Here is a 16,851-nt window from a genome sequence, read left to right as displayed (position 1 = left end):
ATTTTTACACCACACATACAATAAATAAAAGAACAAAAAAAGAATTCTGAAGTTATCTATATATGCAATACAAACCATTTCATTTTCTCTTATTTTATTGCTCAACTCACCTAAATCAATAAAATATCTACAATTCAACTATCTATTGACAAGATACAAGATGTTATTTGTAACACTTATCAGAAAAAAAAAGGATGCTATAATTTCTGTTTTGGCTTTTCACAACTGACCACAAACAGTAAACCCATTAGTTTGACACACTGTATTAATCCGAAATTGTAAAATAAAAAAGTATGTGATTATCCTCTATACAAGCATCTAAGAATCAGAACAATCTCTCTCTTGCATAGTAAATTGCCTCAGACCCTCAGCGTCTTCAAAACTCCAGAAAACAGTCCGTCTCTGCACTGATCTCATTGCACATGATCACAATGTTCTGTACTGGAACCAATCTGGCTGTTGATCAGTGCTAAATTCAACTCCAGTGTTTAGGGTGACATGAATTAATACATGAATAACATAACACACGCGCACACACACGGCAGTCCCGACACATCTCATTGACAGCTTTCACAAGTGGATACAGAAGCAATACCATAAATGTGCTATTCCTATCATTTACATTTATGATTCAAACAAAAAAAACAGACATAGTATAAAATATACCTACACACTACAACAAAAATACATCCTATTGTTTTAATTGGATGTTAAAATGAGTTACAACTGATAACGTCTAATCTGACTGAAATGTCAGAAATAATACTTCACATCTACTAATGGCACAACAAAACTGAGTATGTGCTGACCCTGTATCTGCTAAAAATAATCGCAAAACCAAGGCTAAGAATTTGACAAAGGGGTGGAGGACACTTCTAGAGATCTTTAGATAATAAAAACACCTTCAGGAAGTAAATTTAGTATTCCAGTTATTAAATCGCACCTCTTTTGCCACAGAAGACCAGGTCAGCAGCATTAGTTAAGACATATTAAAGGCCCTTGACTGGTGAATGGTGAGCCCAGTCATTGGGGAAAAAGCCCAAGAAGTCCCACATTTAGTTCAGTAGCCTATTTTTCTCTCCCCGCATCATTCAATGCTCTGTGACGGTGAGCCGGTCCATTTTCCTGACTGCTTCCTCACATACGACCTTTGGCTTTTTCTCTGGACTGGGGCTCGGGGTGTTGGGGTATTCTCTGGTGCCGAAAATAGTGCTCCCGACACGTATGTTGGTGGAGCCGACCTCGATCTAAATGGAGAAACATTTCAAATGGATATTAAATTGATCAAAAACAACTGCAATAAAGTCAAGTGCCCCATTATGCTGTTTTGTTTCAGAAGTCTCCTACAGCAAGTTTACATCCATTCAAGTTCAAAAAACACATTCTTATAATATACATTGCACTTCACCTCATTTCTCACAGTGTGTGAAACAGTTCAATAAAGATCTAGTGTCTTTAAACCAGAGGTCTTCAACCCTGCACCTGGAGACCCACTGCCCTGCAAAGATTATATCCAACCTGCTTCAGCTTGAAATGTTCAAGTTATCTTGAAGAGCTTGATTAGCTCTCGTTTAGGTGTTTTATTAGGGTTGGAGATAAACTTTGCAGGACAGTGGGTCTCCAGGAGCAGGGTTGAAGACATCTGCTCTAAACCCCTCCTTTCCAAGAGCCTACTCTGCTCTTATTGGTCAGATGGGCCAGTCTGTTCTGATCGGCCTAATGCTTGCAGAGCGGCGTGTAAGAAATTAAACTACCATTACCATATCGGAATTTCAGCTCTGGATCTCCCTCAACACTTGATACGAACAGTAACGATTGCGTCAGTTTTACTGCATCATTTCCAGTGCAAGTCCTCGTCCTTTGGTAGTGCATGCGAAGTGAATTTGCAGTGCTGAAAACAGCGTCTTCTCGACATGTCGACACCATGAACCAAACTCTTCCAGCCTCATCTACAACTGCTCTTTTCGGGTCAAAGTTGACGTTGTTCACAGGCAGCCAATGAAGACCATAGGCTGGCTTTATGCGAATTTATTACAAACCTACATCATTTCAAGCAAGAATTAAGACTGGAATTACTGATGACAGGTAGTTAAACTCGGTTCTTTCTTATGGGAGACAATAACTCTATTTATCATGCACTTTGATCTTTGAAACTCTGCAGACCTTTCACATTCACTAACAGCTACATTACTATATCCTGAAAAGCATAATAGGGGCACTTTAACACTGATATTAAATACAACTGAAGAGTGTTTTGAAAGAAAGCAACACCTACCGCATGTTCAAAGTCATTAGACATGCCCATACTGAGCTCAATCTGCTCTACTGGGATCTTCAGACCCTCACAAACTTCAGCACGATGTTTCAACAGCATCTACATTCAACATACACATTCATTTACATTTTGCATACTATGTTGTAACATTCTTTTAGCATGTTGCTAAATTGTTTTTCGTAATAAGGATGAAAGTTGATTTTGCTGATAAACTTAATACGTCACAATTTTGTTGTTTTGCAAAGAAGTGAATACTATCATTCAATGATTGTGAAGACAAGTACAATGTTGCAAAAATATCCATTTCAAATAAATGTGGTTCTTTTTATTCAGCTTTCTATTCATCAAAGAAGTAATATTTTCAACATTGATGACAATAAAAATATTTCTTGAGCACCAAATCAGCATATTAGAATGATTTCTGAAGGTAAATGTAACACTGAAGACTGGAGGAATAATACTGTAAATTCAGCTTTACCATCACAGAAATTTTAAAATACATTAAAACTGATTTTAAATTATAATAATATTTCACAATATTACCGTTTTTACTGTATTTATGATCAAATAAATGCAGCCTTGGTGAGCAGAAGAGACTTAAAAAAACTTTTGAATGGTACACCCTTAAAAATAAAGCTTACAAAAGGTGGTTTTTGCAGCAATGCCATAAAATAAATATTTTTAGGTTTCCTAAAGAAACTTGTGCAATGCAAAGGTTCTGTAGGTGGTAAAGGTTCTTCAAAGAACCACTGATTCCTATAAAAAAAACTTTGTTTCTAAGAGTGTATTGCAGGGGTACTCAAGTTCAGATCAAGGGGGCCACGTTTAAACCACATAAAATGTGAAGGGCCCTTGCATCGTAAGACTTTATTTACGACAATATTTACAGTTTTTACTTATTTAGAAATGCGGTTTACTACCTATCTTGCTAGCTAAGTCTTGCTAGTCTTTGTCCTATTTAAAGTAATACTGAACATGACATCTTTTTTTAAATCTGATACAAAAAAGCTTAATGACAATTTTCTTGCAATATTAATGCAAAAAAAAAAATGAGTTCATAGAGTTTTTAAAAAAAACTCCTTTTTTTTTAAAAAAAACTAGTCTTTGTCCTATTTAAAATAAGCTAATACTGAACGTGAAAATAATAAAATCTGGAACAATTAAGTGGATTAACAGTTTTCTAAGCAATATTAATGCAAAAAAAAAAACGGGAGGTTTTGCAAGAGTGCCGTGAACTCGTTAACGTGATGACAGCTCGTCACTGTAATGGGAGCCTTTTTGCTTACTTTCGGTTTATAAACGATTGACAATTTGAATCTACAAGTTTTGTTTTTCATGCTGTTGGACCCTCGGCCAATTACACATTGCAGAGTAGAGATGCGCGGATCAGCTCTAACGTCACCCGAAAACCATCAACAATGATTTTCTCCGATTTAGATATCCGCACACGATCATCACATTACAATAAAAATTCTCAGTGTAAAGCGCGATGATATCGTAACATAGTCTATTACAGTGGAGTAGGCTGCACCTTTGGCAAAATTACATTTCTTTAATAGCCTATACCAGGGGTCGGCAACCTATGGCTCACAGAGGAGTAGCCTAATTGCTGGCAAGTGAGCAAAAGTGAGAGATGTGAAGGCTATGTATTTAATTCAGATGGCCTAAAGTAGGCTACATCGCACATACATCAACATTTGAGGTAATCATTCATCATATAGTAACACAGCTTGTTTTATTAAGTCATGAGCTATAAATAATTAAACTGTGATATTTAATTACGCAAGTGAAAATGCGCAGCTCTGAATGCACGAGCTCTGCGTAGCGCGCACACAAAAGTTGCCAGCAGCTTTACCGCTTGTTTCACTATTTGTTGCACAAGTTAATGGTACATTTCGGAGATATCAAGTAGCTATATAGCCTAAAGTGCCATTAAACATTCCACACACATCACAACGACGATGATGAATGTTATTTTTTATTAATCGACCCACGGATTAACTAAAGCGTCTGCGGTATACATAGGGTACATATAAATCCCACTGTCTAATATTTGCGCAACCTTTCAGATCAAATTATTTTAAAAAAGTGCATTCATCTTTTGCATGACACGGGTCATAAAATGAATGCCGATGGGCCGCCTGTTGAGTACCTCTGGTGTAGTGTATGTTTAAAAGTATGTGAGATCTAACGCACCTGGAAGTCGGGGTTTGGGCCTTCACTGAGGTCGTAACCGTAACGGCCGATCGTCATGAGCCCGGCGAAGTCAAGAGCAGAACACTGAGATACTGCATGTTTTACCATGTTTACAGTCTCATCAGGTGGCAGGCCATGTTTACCTGATAAAACACGTCCAAGAGAGACTATCATGCTGAGCTTTCAGAAAAACAGTTATCTGATACACTGAGAAAAGATTGCATAATGCTTAAGTGTTTTTGTTAGACGTGCGCCCACTGTGACACTGCAACTATCATCCTTCCAGTCTGAAAGTAAATTATCAAACAACTTCTGAACCTTTGATGTCTGCTTTTTTGACAACTTCTCGTAACAAATCTGGATCCCACTATGATGCGCCCAACTGTGAATCTCTAAATTTGACAAACAAAGAGCATCTAATAAAATACAAAGCATCTCAAGTGACTTCATGACATAAACACATTTACTAGTGTATTTCAATAATGAACATGAAAGTTGCTTGAGTGACATGAATTTTTTTTTTTTTTTAAGTCTTGAGCAATAATGGAAGATGAAAATGTATGAGATCTGCCACTCAAAATCGCTCAAGATGCTTGATTAAATCATTATAAATGGGCTAAATACTGCATGCAGATTTCTATAATAGAGTTTTTAAAAATTTCAGAGCTGATGTTAAAAGGAAACAAGCATTCATGTGGGCGCAGAACACTCACTTTCCTCTCCGCTGGTGTTGATCTGAACCATAATCTTTAACCTCTGTGTATTGGCAGCTCTCATTCTTTGCCACGAGCTGTTGACTTTTTCAGCCAGCTTCACAGAGTCGATCGTCTCTATCATATACAGGTTTGGGACTCCTGTGATTGAATTCAATGAATGTGGGTTACATCATAATCAAAAACAAATAACCTGTAAATATCTGATGCAATCACTATGGATTAACTGTAAATCTATGCTGTAAATGATACTCATATTTTTAAGTCAAGCTGAATGCAAATCAAAGTTGACTTTAGTAGAGTTGCTTTGCTCACCCAGGAGTTTGTTGACATTATTCTTTTGCAGATGACCGATAAAATGCCATTTTATTTCAGGACATGACAACACAACCTACAAAAAAGTTTTAGATTGATCAAGACATATGATCAAAAACAACTAAACTAATACATTCAAATTTACCTGACTACATACCTGGGGATGGGAAGCTTTCTCAACAAGTTCATTTACCTGCAGAAAAGGGGATATTTCATTTAAAAAAATAGGCAAATGCAGTCTTGCATGCATACTTAATTATTTACTCACATAATTCTCTCCAAAGTTTCGTTGTCCATGTTTGTAAGCCTCCACCACCATCTCCGGTGGTTTAGTCTTACTAACTGCAACTAGCCGAGGGGCTATACATGGTAACGTCTGCAATAGAAACGTAAAATACTGTCACTTGTTTAAAATAGAGCAATGTCGGGAAAAAAACGGTTTTGTATTAAGGGACAATATTTTGCCCACTAGAATTACATTTTTGGTGCAATTTTTGCTTTAACCATATAAAAGCAAAGTATGCTGTCCATTTATGTCAACTGATTCGAAGGAATAAATAGTTACAATCTGAAAAATAAATGCTCAGCTAAAAATGCCATTAAATGTTTAAATAATTAGATGGGCATACAACATTATAAAATTGAATACGTTAAATGTTAATTAAGGATTATAATATATATATATATATATATATATTTAAATATATACAAAAATAGATATTTTTTTGCAGCAGTACTATTATAAAATGTTAAAATAGTTCATTAATTATTGTTAGTTAATATACAACTAGTCTTGCAGATTACATACAGAATTATAGACGCAAAAATAATAGAATTTGCTTAAGTAAATATGGTATGTGCTTTAAATTATTTACAATAATCTACAACTTTCACTCAACTGTTCTTCATCATAATGATTTTGATACTAATTTAACCATCAACCACCATCCGACTTTTTGTGTCAATCCGAATTTGCTCCTTATATGCAGTGACATTTTGAATGTAAGGACGTAATATAAATGTTACACACTTTAAAGTGCATGTAATTGACGCGAATGCGTATCATACAGATTTCATTTGCTGGAGCGTGACTGCTTCAGGAATTTCATGCAACATGCATTCATTCTCACACACACAAAATGTCCTTCTCCTTGGGAAGAAGTTACACGCTATTCGAATGTTATACTGTGATTCTGAACACTCTGCAATACGTTTACATATATTAGGTCAACAAAATTAAAAGTTATTCCCTACATAATTAGCTGTCAATCATTCCTCGTTACTATATGGAGCTCGAGTGTGTAAAGGTTGAACAGATTACATAACCTCCATTACAACACGAAGAGCACGAGTAGAAAATATGATTTTATGGTATTTCAACAAGATAATGTTGTTTCATGTCTTCCTCAAATGAAACCGATGAAAACTAACCTTCGGGCGACGGGAAACCGCTTGATTCACCCGGTCCACCACCGCCTGCAATTTCTTCCCAACCTCCTCCGACATCACTACTCTCCACATAGCCTCAATGCGCGAACATAATACTATACATCAGCCACGTGACGTCACGGACTATTCCGGTCAACATTCTTACAAAATAAAAGTCCTGCTTCTGAGACTTTGTAAATAAAAAAAAGTCACAGGTCGGAAAACTAAAGTAAGGTATTGTGACAGCATGAAGAGTAGTAGATATGATTAATGTTAGAGTCTAACGTGTACTACATTTGCACAATCATATGCAAAGTAGCTCATTTTTAAACAACATTTTTTCTCCTTTATTAGACTGTATAGTATAATTTTATACAGCATTTATTTTCTTGATCCAAGACAAGGACTCAATTTTTTTTTAAACTGTGATTAACTTATTTCTATCATATCCTATGATGGTCAACAAAAATCTATAACTAGATTAAACAAAGGAATCATTTAAACTAATTTCTTTAAGTAAGGTTCTCAGTTTGACACATTTTTATACCATTTGAACTCTTAACAAGTCAAGATTATTGAATGGCTTCAAAAGCATAAAGTTACTGAGATGGTGAAAAAATGTGACAGTGAAAAACACTGTAGAATATTACACCAATCAAATATAAATACAAAGGGATAATCAAATTGTCCATTTATTCACAAAAATGTTTTATGAATTGTGTACACAAATTTCTACAGACACAAGGCAATATATAAAAACAAAAAAAAGATGTTTATATAAAACAGAAAATTATAACAACCAAGGATTTCTGCATTATTATTCAGTCTTTGTTGTAAACAGACATGAGAAACCCATTATGATATTTGATGGCTGAATGCAAAAAAACAAACAAAAAAAATACAGAGAAGCAGGGAAAAGCTGCCGTCTTCCTCATACTCGTTCAAGAGCCTCCAACATGATTATACTGTTTCCTCTGATTACCTAAAGAGACACCAAAACAGAAACAGGAGACCATTCATCACTTCACAGATAAGAACACTCTGAAGCTACTGGAAGAAATAAAGAAATCTGAAATCCAGCTGAGTGATATATTTAAAATCCATGATAATGTAAATATAACAATAGGACAAAACCCTGATCATTAGGGCAGTGGAACATGACTGATTTCATGATTTTCACCATGGATGCTGATGTAACCGGTTCTACTCAACACGCTCCGAGCAGGATTCGAACCGGCGGGCGCTCTAATAAGAAGACCCCTAGCATCACACCTCTTGAGATCAGGAGAGTGAGGTTTACATGCACAGCTCTTGCTGGCCTACGACAGTTACACTGATGTGACCCGATTCTGCATTGATGCATACATTTTTTTAATGTAATTAAATAGGCCTATCATATATATTAGTGTACTGTTTTATTGTAAATAAAGTTGAAAGTTGATTTTGGAATAAACTGCTGCTTCAATGTATATGTAATAAGTGATTATAATCAAGGTATTCATCAATATTTTTCCTCTAAATGTCACATGAGTTGAATGACTTCTCTAGGCTTGTGAGATTTTACTTTGTTATAGAAGTTACCAGTGTGATTACGGAAATGTTCTTTTCATGTATTCTCTGTCTGTATGTGATATCTGAATGCAGTAACAGTGCTTGCTTATTTAGCCCGGCTCCCAGAAATGAAATATGGAAAGATGTTTTGTTTTGATAAGAAAGGTCTTAAGAAACATGTGTCGATACATACATCTGTTTTTCTAGGGTACCCTGACGACTATAAGTTAAAGGGGTCATTGAAGTCTATAGTAAGGGAACCTTTCTCAGTTAAAGCCTTACTTTCCAGTTAGACTAAAGTGTAGATCTCCTTGAGAGAAAGAACGCATTATCTTGATGTTTTGAAACGACTCTCCTGTTTATAGTTAGAGCCTGGCCAAATCCAACCTTGGAAAAGCTGTGTCGGTGTGTGTGTTAGTCTTTTTGGTTGCAGGTTAAGGAATCACTGGCATTATTGGAGATTGACTGTGTTGTTCTGGACAGGCTGCCGTCCAGCAACCCAAATCTGAGAACTGGAAGGTCACGACTCCATACTTTCTTTCAAGTCACCTCAGTGGGAAGTCTGTGGGAAGGGAAAAGTGTGGCAAAAAACGCTACACAACGAGAAGAGATGACCGGACCCTGAGGAAGATTGTGGAGAAGGACCGATTCCAGACCTTGGGGGACCTGCGGAACCAGTGGACTGATTCTGGAGTAGAAACATCCAGAGCCACCGTGCACAGGCGTGTGCAGGAAATGGGCTACAGGTGCCGCATTCCCCAGGTCAAGCCACTTTTGAACCAGAAACAGTGGCAGAAGCGCCTGACCTGGGCTACAGAGAAGCAGCACTGGACTTCAGGCATTTTGGCATTTCCTTCTCCCCAGTCTTCCTCCAGACTCTGGCACCTTGATTTCCGAATGACATGCAAAATTTGCTTTCATCTGAAAAAAGTACTTTGGACCACTGAGCAACAGTCCAGTGCTGCTTCTCTGTAGCCCAGGTCAGGCGCTTCTGCCGCTGTTTTTTGAGAAGGACCTGTATATGTGTGGAAAATTACTATGTTTACCTATTTCTTAGCCAATAAGAATCATTCAAGCTGAAGCAAATACGTAGCTTAGGCCTTGGTGTAGAGCATTACAGCTGTGATCTTTGTAACTGTAAGCAGAGCGGCCTACGAAGTCCTGTGTGATGAAACTGCAAACTATCTTCAGTAAATCTATTCTTTAATTTATTATAAATCTGACTCCGGGTCTTCATTCATCATATCTGGTTCTGGGTCTTTGAATGTAAAACCCCTTACGAAGTACTCTCTTTATATATTAATAAAAGGTTGCACATGTCCTTTCGGAAGCAAAGCACTTGCATCTGATTTTCGTAGTTAACGCATCTAACTTTTTGAAAGCAGATATTCAGGCACATTTCAGTTTTTACAAAAAGAGCATGAAATGCTTGCTTTTAAATGGTGATTAAAGATCTCTGTACATGCGCACAATTTTTATCATGTTTTAAAATGAAATAAATGTGTGCAAATAAGGACACAGATACAGTGATACGCCTGGTCATGAACGGGATGACACGGTGATGAACTATTCTGATACACAGATGTAGACTGAAAATTCAAATAATAATGGATAAAAAAGTAACTATGCCTTTATTCTTTCTGCATTAATCTGAGGCGTGTCATTTGTTCAGAGAGTGTAGTGCTTCATAAACATAATGAAAATATTATTAGACCTTATTTCTTCCCTACTTTTCATATACATCAGTTCTGCAAAGCTGGTTTGTTATTTCTAAGAATCATTTTTCAAAACATATTTGATTTGTTTATGATAGTTGTTAAAAGTCTATGGCTTTAAAATAAGCTTTTTGGGAGTTTGTCGTCATGTTTTTTTTAAAAAATACTTTAAGGTTCTTTTTTCCTCCACTCATATTTTAATATTCATCTGTCTGTATAATGAGTGTGTTGTAGGTATGCGTTATATTGGTTGTTGTCTGCCCTCTTCCCACCCTCTACACTCCCATTTTCTCACAGCTTTACACATCCTTTTGATGAGTCTTTTTCAAATTTGAAGTGTGAACGACCAGTGCTGAAACACTAAGCGCAAGCTGGCTGATTGACTGACACACACACACACAGAGAGAAAGATGCCTCTCTCTTTAGCACAGTTAGATGACAGATGCACACAAATATTTCAAAATATCTGTCTGTATTCACATAAACAGTCAGTTACGTCTTCAGCACACGTAAAATCTGATTTTTAACATTATATTAGATCCGTGCATTAGGCCTTAATATAAATATGATAAACCTGCTGCTATTAATGTTAATCAAACAACAAAAGAAAAGATGGAATCACTCAACGCCTTTGACTGAATAACTTATGTAGCTTTAATAAACAATTTTTACTTTATACACTAAAGACTATGCAGTGATTATTTTTACTAACAAAGATAAAATAAGCATATTGTGATATTTGATATAGTAATTAATATCAATAAAGGATTGAAGGAAAAGATGCATCGTGATGTACCTAAGAATCATTTTATAATCAAATCATTACCCTCTAAATCTTAATCAAAACCAATTATGAGGCAATTCACACCTCTACTAAACATGGTGTATTTCTATCCTTGTATCAGCAAGTTATGTTTCCAAAATGAGTTCTGTAATAGATGGTATTGAGTACATACCACCATCCCAATGGTGTTCATTTGTCCTCCTGGAGCCATTTCTATAGTGTCATCAACGACCAGATTCATGAAGGGATCAAATCCACGCAAGATGCCCTGAACATGACGACCACCGTTGAGCTTCACTGAAAGTGTACACAAAAACATCATCTCCACATAAGAAATGCACATTTGAATAGAAGCCATTAGACAGTGATTCTGAACACAGATATTGTGTAGTTTAATACTTGTAGTAGAACATCCATTTAGAAAATGTATTATCCACTTTTTTCTGCACATGCGTAGTAACGTTGGGTTACAATACAAATACTCTTAAAATCAAATATTTTTAGGATAAACAATTATGAAGACTTTCAGATACATGTCATCCATATTTTACACCTTTTTTGGATAATATTTTGTGAGGGGAAAAAACAAGCATTATACTCACGCGAAAGCTTCTTGTCCATAAATCTTAAAAGGAAAGGACAAAACAAAATAAGTATTGTATTTAAATCATAATTCAAATCTACAGATACAATGCCAATACACTACAGATACTGGACAAAATATCTGTGCATTAAATGAGAATAATGCTGGTCTCGAAATAATTGCAGACACATTGGCTAAAACAGTAGAATAATGCAGTGCTAAAATCTATCGCGATTTCGAAGAGCCTTATGATTCCATTATGATTCAACCAAAGGCTTGAAATACTTACTTTTTCAGCTCAGGTGGATGTGCTTTGCTCATGTTTATTTAGTTAGATCTAATACTTTTGTGAAACAAAAACGTTTGAAACACGTTTGATTCAACGGATAAAAGAATGCTTGAAGTCCAGGAAGTGTCGTACGAGGTCGCGGGATTTTCTAGACTAGTCACCATGTGCGATATCGCCCTCTACTGTAGCGGAGGACGAACTTCAAAACCATTACAGCCAGTTTTAATGTAGTATTTATTTTGTACTATTTGTCTCGTTTAAAAGCGACAAAAATAACAACTACCACCTAACGTTTTTAAACAATTTATTCAAAAACAATTTCAATGTGATGAGGTACATTTTTTGAAAAATAAACCATCACACATCTTGGCTTGGGACAAAGCAGGTGATACTGGAGGTAGCTGCTAGTAAACACACACACACACACACAAGGAGATTAATGTAGAACTAAATTCAAAATGCCTCCAGTCTGTATTCATAATTAAAGATTTGAAGGAAAATATATATATATTTGCACTCATCATGTACAATGTGAGCCATGAAGAGGGCTTGATACAGTGTTTAAAGGCAAAAAACAAAACAATGATCAGTGCAAAAAAAAAAAAAAAAGGATGACAAAAATCACTGTGGCCCATTTGCTGTCAGGAAGAAAAAATGTTAGAGAGGTATATAAAACAAATGAAGATTAAGATCCCCTGATAAAGAAATTAAACAAAAATGCAGTAAAATTAGCTTTTCCCTTAGCATAGGCATCTAATGAGACAGAAAGAAAGTAATTAAATTATAGGCGACTTGCAATATTTGGTCTGATAGCATAAAATATCATGCATCTAAAACATGTTAATATCTGTAATGTAATTCTACACGTGTTAGTCTATGGACAACGTTTAGCAGCAAACCTCTGACTTAGAAATACAAATTCTCAGACTGTGATATATTTTGACTATAAAATGTTATAAGAATAAAGCTTACTTTGCTTCCTTGACTAAATACAAACAGAAGTTTCACAAAACTTCAGTAGACAATTCTCACAGATAACAGATATTATGTCCCCCAACTTGACAGACAACAAGAAGGACATTCATTTAGCTGATTTTATGTTTCAGCAAAGGCACTGTCCATTTAGAAAACAGAAGTGCTGTATGCCTCAAAATAAAATAAAATCCCCATATTCTCACAGTAATATAATAGATATATGTCTTCTAGGTCTGTGTGAAAGTATGGAAAAACATTGATCCAAGAGCAGAATCCTATCCTATGCTGCGAGTAGAAGTGGTTTTAATTGAGTACCCGTATCTGACAAAATAATATAGGCTTGTCAGTATTATCGAAGGCCTCTATTATTTGTCAGGCAGTTTGGCTCAATGTTGCGGGAGTGAGTTATCCTGTTACAACATTATACCTCAAGAACAACAGAAATCAAAATCTGTACAATACTGATGATATTAACCCAAATCAAAAATGCCTGATGAATGCAATTCCTGATAGCCATAAACATCTGCAGAAGAGATGTCCCTGCCCTTAAAGAGACACTACACCCAAAAATGAAAATTCTGTCATCGATTGCTCAACCACACGTCTTTCCAAACATATTTTGAAGAATGTTGGTGAATAAACAACTTTGGTTCCCACTGACTTCTACTGTATATACAAAACACAATGGAGGTCGATGGGAAACCAAAACTGTTTGGTTATCAACATTCTCCTAAATATCTTTTTTGTGTTAAACAGTAGAACGAAAGTCATGCAGGTTTGGAACAACATGAGGGTGAGTAAATGATGACAGAATTTTCAGCATTAGGTCGACTATTCCTTTAAAGGTTCAGTTCACCCAAGAAGTAAAAATTTGTAATTACTTATTCACTTTCATCCCATATTCTTTTAGCTTTTTATTTGAAATGCACACACGCAAAAAAACACTAATTTTCAATAGTTTTTGTCTTCAAAAAAAAAAAAAAAGTTCTGTGAGAAAAAAAATGAAGGAGAGAAAATATTTTTCTTTTGTTTTTTGAGTGAACTATTCCTTTTTCTTTCTTTTTTTTTCTTTTTTTTTTTAAAAGGAAGCTCTCTCAGTCATCACTGAATTCATCTTGATTCTCACGTAGCAGATGTTTCTGGCAATGCTCTAGAAAAGTGTCCAGGGCTATGAAGGCCTCGGCACATGGCACACAGTGATAGACTTTCTTTTCACAATCTTCTGGAATCTGAGAGAGGGGAATCCCACCTGAGCACACACTACAACACCTGCACGTGTCAACTCCTTCAGGCACTTCCTCGTGGACTTCCTCATGCGCATGCAGCGCAGCTTTAGAGCCAAAGACCTGATCGCACGACGTACACGGATACTCGCCATCCTCGTCTTCGTCATTGTCATCCTTCCTTTCCGCTTCTTCCTCTTGCTTGGTTTCCGTCAGAGCAGGTAGATTTTTGGTCCTCGGTCTACCTCTCTTTCGTCGATTTTCTTGGGGAGGTCTGAGATCCTTTGCTCCCTTCGGGTGGAACCCAGCTGCGTCCGATGGGGGAGAGGCGCAGTGTTTGAAATGCGCCCAGCGCGTCAGATGGTGCAGGAACTCTTTCCCGCAGCGAAGGCACGGATACGTCTCACCTTTCTTCCTTCGCCTGGGAGCTTTCTCAGAGTTCTCCTTTCTCAGAGCTTTCTCCTTTATTTCACGGCGGTGCTCCTCTTTCCTGTGCCGGTGGAGCAGTGATGTCTTAGGAAAGGATTTGTCACAGGAACGGCACGGAAACAACTTACTGGAGAGGAGAACTTTCTTCTTCTTCTTCCCGCTGCGATGGTGTTCCTCTTTCCTGTGTTGGAGGAGCAGGGATGCTTTAGGAAACGATTTGTCACAGGAACGGCATGGGAACGTCATCTTCGTGCTGCTTGTCGTATGTGCGGGGGAAAAGCGCATGTGGCAGGAGAGTCCAGCAGAAGAACGGAACGTTCTGGAACACACAGTGCAAGCGCTGGCGCTCGGAGACGGTGGCAAGGACGGCTTGACAGTTTTTGCGGGCTGACAGTCTCCGGCCTGCTGGTGGTGCAGCAGCTCTTGCTTGTGGCTGAAGGCTTGTCCGCATGGGGCGCACGCATAGGGGCTGTTGTCTTGACTGAAGGGATCTTCCAGGCGATGTGGGCCTGAAGGTTCGCTCCCGCAGGAAGGGCACGAAGAACTCCTCGTAGGTTTCCCTCTGCACGTCTGGCACATAGATGAGGAACCAGGGCACTTGTGTAGCTGCAAACTAGAGAGCAAAGCAAACTTTTGGCCACAGTGTTGACAGCAATGGAGCTTTTGTAGGGCAAGCTCTTTTTCCTGGTTATGCACAAGGTCGTTCATTTCAGAGATTTCGTGGCCGCAGTCCTTGCGGATGGAGGAAGACGTCTGTGGTTTTGGTTTATACTCCATGCAAGTGATCAATTGAGCCAGTTTGGATAAAGTGTCTGACATGGGTTTGGACCTGGTGGATATCTGGTCCCCTTTTGCTCCATTCCAGTTGCAGTGTACGGAATCCATATTCATATTCCTGTATGAAAATACAAATAAATAAATAAAGTGAATTAATGGCATTCAGTCATAAATCGTTTAATTTCCAATTTATTTATTTTTTGTGTGTTTTTGTAAGAAGCCTTCTTTTTGTAAGAAGGCTCGCCAAGGCTGTATTTATTTAATCAAAAATAAATTAAAAGTAGTAATATTGTCAAATATTACCACAATTTAAAATAACTGTTTAGTGACACACTATCATTCAAAAGTTTGAAGATTTAAAACATTTTTTAATAATTTTATTCAGCAAGGACATAATATATTAATTAAAATAAACTGTAATGTATCATGGAACATAAGATGTGTATTTCAAAATAATTCTGTTCAATGAACTTCCTATTCATCAGAGAATCCTGAAAAAAATACATCAGTTTCCACCAAAATATTAATTAGCAAAATCTATATTCAACAGTGATAATAATACGAGCCATTATTAATAATTGAGCACCAATAATAATTGATAATAACTGAGAACTAAATCAGCATAATGGAATGATTTCTGAAGGATCATGTGACACTGAAGATTGGAGTAATGGTTAGTGGAATAAATTAGTATACAAGTTCTTAAATTGCATTGCAAGAACAGGTTTACAAAATTGACTAGGAAAAACGATAAAAATAGGGAAACAAACGGATATGCTTAGCTATATAATGTAGACACTTAGGTAAACTACATGTGGCATTAACGCAACACTGACACAGGAAGAGTTTACTAGCTGTCTTGCTACGCAGCTGACATACAAACTCACCCACTCGAGGACTTTGTATCACTCAAAATGTTCTTCTCGCCCCTCCGTGTGGACATTATAGCAGAGGTTTTTACGTTCATGAACGCAAAATGCACGAAGTTTTGAGGTTAGACGCAAACCGACTTTCAGTTCAACTACCATGCACTTCTATCGAACTAGTTCAGGCAGTTTTAAGAACTACAACTCCCATTATCTCATATGAACGAGTTTCACATGCGCTACCAACTAACTTTTTTAATAAAAAAAATTCAATATGGCCCAAGAAATGACGTTCTTATAACAATTTACAAATGACTTACAAGTTTGATTATAAATTATTCTAAGTGCATTTATCAAGTGCTCAACAGTGCTGATATAACCTAAAATTATAAGAATCGTTTTTGTTAATTGAAATATATATTTATATATATAAGTATAATATAAATATAAATACAAGTGTTAGTTTAAAAACGTAAGCTACTAAAACTACTGAAATAAAAAAGTGCCAAAAAGCACATTACAAAATGAATAAAACAGAAACTAATATTAAAATAAAACATAAAAATACAACACTAATACAAAAATCAATAAATACTATAATAGTCAATATTTATACGTTTTAAGGAGTAACATTTGTATTGTTTTATATAAATCTAATAAGAACGCAAGTAGCATACTTTTATTATGAAATAACATCGTCCCCTAGTGAGTTGGAACGAAATGACACCCCCT

At 36.5% G+C, this 16,851-nt stretch overlaps 3 protein-coding genes across 4 annotated transcripts; all 3 read right to left on the bottom strand.

Moving 5' to 3' along the window:
- Positions 1–77: 77 nt before the first annotated feature.
- plpbp (pyridoxal phosphate binding protein) lies at positions 78–7,066 on the bottom strand. Its single transcript, XM_077219031.1, has 8 exons — positions 6,931–7,066; positions 5,768–5,875; positions 5,657–5,692; positions 5,500–5,575; positions 5,185–5,325; positions 4,472–4,614; positions 2,276–2,374; positions 78–1,247 (listed from the first exon to the last, which is right to left on the bottom strand). The coding sequence occupies exons 1-8, from the start codon at positions 7,018–7,020 to the stop codon at positions 1,092–1,094; spliced, it is 849 nt and encodes a 282-aa protein (XP_077075146.1). The 5' UTR covers positions 7,021–7,066; the 3' UTR covers positions 78–1,091.
- A 537-nt stretch (positions 7,067–7,603) lies between these two features.
- On the bottom strand, positions 7,604–11,994 carry snrpg (small nuclear ribonucleoprotein polypeptide G). The gene is made up of 4 exons (XM_077218133.1): positions 11,850–11,994; positions 11,580–11,602; positions 11,150–11,274; positions 7,604–7,909 (listed from the first exon to the last, which is right to left on the bottom strand). Exons 1-4 carry the CDS (start codon positions 11,879–11,881, stop codon positions 7,859–7,861), a joined length of 231 nt encoding a protein of 76 aa, XP_077074248.1. The 5' UTR covers positions 11,882–11,994; the 3' UTR covers positions 7,604–7,858.
- A 141-nt stretch (positions 11,995–12,135) lies between these two features.
- LOC143725699 (uncharacterized) lies at positions 12,136–16,322 on the bottom strand. 2 transcript variants are annotated; one of them, XM_077218326.1, is made up of 2 exons: positions 16,141–16,322; positions 12,136–15,371 (listed from the first exon to the last, which is right to left on the bottom strand). In XM_077218326.1, exons 1-2 carry the CDS (start codon positions 16,218–16,220, stop codon positions 13,919–13,921), a joined length of 1,533 nt encoding a protein of 510 aa, XP_077074441.1. In that variant the 5' UTR covers positions 16,221–16,322; the 3' UTR covers positions 12,136–13,918. The 2 variants fall into 2 exon arrangements, with proteins under 2 accessions (XP_077074441.1, XP_077074443.1); XM_077218328.1 differs by having other exon boundaries at positions 12,136–15,365.
- Between the last annotated feature and the right edge of the window lie 529 nt (positions 16,323–16,851).

The sequence above is a fragment of the Siphateles boraxobius genome, unplaced genomic scaffold (assembly GCF_051911475.1).
Source record: "Siphateles boraxobius isolate OS27281-9 unplaced genomic scaffold, OSU_SipBor_1 77, whole genome shotgun sequence".
Classification (NCBI taxonomy): Eukaryota; Metazoa; Chordata; class Actinopteri; order Cypriniformes; family Leuciscidae; genus Siphateles; species Siphateles boraxobius.
The sequence above is the reverse complement of the archived record's forward strand: the minus strand, read 5'-3'. Positions and strand labels throughout refer to the sequence as shown.